The sequence below is a fragment of the Neomonachus schauinslandi genome, chromosome X, assembly GCF_002201575.2.
Source record: "Neomonachus schauinslandi chromosome X, ASM220157v2, whole genome shotgun sequence".
NCBI classification, from domain to species: Eukaryota; Metazoa; Chordata; class Mammalia; order Carnivora; family Phocidae; genus Neomonachus; species Neomonachus schauinslandi.
Genome location: NC_058419.1, coordinates 117,719,754 through 117,723,826, shown reverse-complemented (window position 1 = coordinate 117,723,826; position 4,073 = coordinate 117,719,754). Strand labels below are relative to the sequence as shown.

At 43.8% G+C, this 4,073-nt stretch overlaps 1 protein-coding gene across 1 annotated transcript; it reads right to left on the bottom strand.

Annotated features, from left to right (window-relative positions):
• Positions 1-2,879: 2,879 nt before the first annotated feature.
• Positions 2,880-3,725, bottom strand: LOC110575121 (E3 ubiquitin-protein ligase SIAH1A-like). Its single transcript, XM_021684029.1, has one exon. The coding sequence runs from the start codon at positions 3,723-3,725 to the stop codon at positions 2,880-2,882; it is 846 nt and encodes a 281-aa protein (XP_021539704.1).
• Positions 3,726-4,073: the final 348 nt, after the last annotated feature.

Genomic DNA, 4,073 nt, shown 5'->3' with positions numbered 1-4,073 from the left:
GGGAGGTTTCTGTTTCAATCTTGAGGCCACCGTAGAACCTTACTTAATATTTATGAGCCTCGGTTTCTGGAAGACTCATTTGGGTGAACTTTAAAAAAAATGTAGATTTCTTAGCCCTACCCAGATTTGCTAGATAAGAGCCTCCTAGTGTAGGGGGAGGAATGTGATTCTGTATGCTTTGAAAGCTCCTGGAGCCGAAGTGATTATTCTGTGCAGCTAGGCTTTTCACCAGCATTGGGAGCCAACAGATGAGATTAAAAACCCCAGTACTCCCCACCTTATGAGTCTGTTAATTCTGGTTTCTCGTTCTTGAGTAGAGCACTGATTAACCAGCGTGAATGTCTTTGCCATGGCCATTCTGAGGACAAACATTTATGTGCTCTTTTGGTTATTTCTATAGCACCTTCCTACTTAACATGAGTTCTTGAGTGTTGTGAGTGGGATGACCATCTAATCCAGGGCATTTCTGAGAGTAAAAGGAGGGCCATTAATAATTACCATGGGACAACAGACATAAACCAGAGTTGTTCCAAGCAAACAGAGATGTATGGTCACCCATAAGGACCCAGCCTAAGTCAAAGGAGAGAGAATAACGAGAGGAAAACCCATTGAAGAAGGTCACAGGGGAGTAGATCTGCCTTTTTTTTTTTTTTTCTGCTTCTCTCTCCTTTCTGATACTTTGGTACCCAAGGGAACATAGGGAGATTAGATTGGCAAACACCCCTGTTGGGTGGGATTGGGGCAGGGAGGGAACAATGTTGGAATCATCTGTGAACTAGATTATGTTGAGCTGTGCAGCCTTTGAATTAAATCCAGACCTATCAACTCAGTCAACCACAAGAGGGAGTAAATATTTATGCTCACCCACCATAGAATCAGGGCTGAGCTGGGCTCTGGGACACCACAATGAAAGATTCCTTGCCTTCATGGAGCTAACAGTATAGTAGGAAGTATAAGTGAGTGCACAGGCCATTCAAATTCTGTATGAAGTTAAGTCCAGGTTTCCTGCAGAAAGAAGAATGCAATTTCACAAGTTGCAGGGAGTCCATGTAAACCCAGAAATAATATTCAACAGGACCCCAGCCACTACCAGGACCCTCACCAAAATTCTCCATTGTTTCCCAGTCTCTCCTATTTTACTTTCAGTGGCCCATTTTTACTTTCTGAATGTGGTTTTTTTTTTTTTAATTTGCCAGATATTCTTTTAATGAGAATTATAAAAGAACAAAAACTTTTTTTGCAAATTGCCTTTTTTTAAACAAATGATTTGCTTTTGATTACAAATACTGTGTAAGACGATGCCTTCTTCTGCAAAACCAATAAATACAAAAACAAATTTTATTTTATTTTTTAAAAGATTTTATTTATTTCTAGAGAGAGAGGGAGGGAGAGAGAGAGAGTGAGAGTATGAGCAGGGGGAGCAGCAGGCAGAGGGAGAAGCAGGCTCCCCGCTGAGCAAGGAGCCTGATGCAGGACTGGATCCCGATGCAGGACTGGATCCCGATGCAGGACTGGACCCCGATGCAGGACTGGACCCCGACGCAGGACTGGATCCCGATGTAGGACTCAATCCCAGGACGCTGGGATCATGACCTGAGCTGAATGCTTAACCTACTGAGCCACCCAGGCATCCCAAAAACAAATTTTAAACATGTGATTTGTCCAAGATATTTGGAAGAAAAAAAAAACCACCAGATTTTCTTTTCTGGTATTAAAAAAAAAATCAGTATTCCCTAACCTGTCAAAGAATAAGTTCAAAGGTATGACTCAACTGGAGAAAAAGAGAGACAGACAGACAGATAGACAGAGACCATCTTACAGCTGCTTTAAATAGCTTCTGATAATTCTTCTGCTGTTACCTTTCCTTTCTGGAACTCATATCTTCTCAAAAGAGTTGAATGTAAAATATTTCTATTTTTTTCTTTTTTCTTTTCCTTTTTTTTCCTTTTTCCTTTTTGCTTTCTTTTGTTTTTTTGTCTTTTTTGGTTTTTTTGTTTTTGTTTTTTTTTTCTGTTTTTTGGTTTTCTTTTTTTTGTTTTTTTTTGTTTTTGTTTTTTGTTGTTTTTTGGGGGGGGTTGTTTTTTCTTTTTTTTCTTTTTTTTTTTCTTTTTTGGTGCAAAATGGTGGTTTTGCACAGGGACAGGGCCCATGGGCAGAAAGAGCTGCTGCCTAAAATATTTCTAATAAACTGATTAATGGGGGAAAAGGAAATATGTATTGAACACCTATGTATAAGCTTTACCATAAACAACTATGCATATCAGAAAGAAACTAACTTTAAAAAGTCACCAAAAAAAAAAGGTGAGGAAAAACCTGAACTACAGAGAAGAAAGTCAAATTTAATGAAAAACTAGAATTAATAAAAATTAGCAAATACACACACACAGCAGCACTATGTACTGACCCACCCACAAAGGGAAAAAGCAGTGGTCCAAGACCACTCAACATGGCTTGTTGGTTAAAGGAAAAAAACAAACCACACACACACACACACACACACACACACACACACACCAACTGTTGGGCACACAGACAAAAACCCAGTATTTTTCAACAGTACACTCAATCTGCAACACAAATTCAGAATTATTTAACAAAGCTTCCTTTCTTAATACAAGAGATGCCTATGTTGGGTGTGTGTGTATATATATATATACACATATATGTATATTTTAAGTGGTTTACTGTCGACGTATTTTTAAATATATTAGTGTTACTACATGCAACTGTTTTCTGTATTTAACAGCCTTTCCTTTTATTTACCTCATGCGTCTAGACCTATCAAAAATTTCAGGTTGACACAAAAATGGGTGCTGTATTCTCTGTGAAATTGACCACAATGGTTTTAAACAGTGGCCAGAAAACGCTGGCTTGCCATTTCAACACGTGGAAATAGTTACGTTGATGCCCAAGTTGCCGTTTTCTGCGAAAAACTGTGCAATGCTGGTATCAAAGACTAGGCAGTCACTGTTCATAATGGCTGTGGCAATTCCGTCGTGAATGGAGCGCGGAGTCGCTTCCCAAGTCAGCCGCCGCCTGGGACTATTGAGCTCAAGACGATAGGCGAAGTTTTCAGCTTGCTTGTGTGTTCCTATCAGCTGGACGATTGCGAAGAACTGCTGGTGACCGTTGTACTTTTCTTGTTTCTCCAAGACTAATATGAAATGAACGCCAAAACAGGACTGCGTCATCACCCAGTCCACGGCCCCAGGGAGGTTAATGTCGGTAGCCAGGAAAACGATATCTTCTCCCTGTAGGGACGTAATGGATTCATGCTGATGCATCAGATGGGGCATGACGGCATCCAGAGAGCCTTGCCATTTACAGAAAGCACCAGGACATGGGCACAGGTAAGGCCTAAATTCACAGAGCTTTTCGTGGGTTACTTTCTCAGTGTGTGGCAAAGTTAATTCACACCCATAAGAGAGGTATTTACATGGGAAAAGTACGGAACTGGCCACTTTCTCCATAGCCAAGTTGCGAATGGATCCCAGAGAGCCCCGGCAGGTCGGACAACACTTGAGCTTCGGGCGGCAGGTGGTACACACAAGATGGCCACTGTGACACTGAAGAATGGGTGGTAACACATAGTCAAAGCAGACCGGACACTCAAAAAGACTCGCCAGGTCACCGTTGGATGCAGTTGTGCCGGCCAGGACGGGCACCCTCTGGGACGAACGCGTCGAGGTTCCTGGAAGTAATGGTGATGAAGTCTGGCGCTTCATTTCTGTAGGTGGACAGCGCGCCTCAGACTCCGGTCGGCTCAGACGCGCTCCGTCGTCTCCGCCGCCAACCCTTGCCACCGCTGGCAGCGCCACCGCCTCTTCCCCGAGCCGGCACTGGCACCGACGGGACACCCTGGGCCGCCGCCGCCTCTCGAGTGTGCCCCTCAACGGTCGCCTCCGGCGCTCTAGAACGCGCCTTTCAACAGTCGCGTCAGACGCTCGAGAGCGCACCTGTCAACGGTCGCCTCACGCTCGAGAGCGCGCCTGTCAACGGTCGCCTCACGCTCGAGAGCGCGCCTGTCAACGGTCGCCTCACGCTCGAGAGCGCGCCTGTCAACGGTCGCCTCA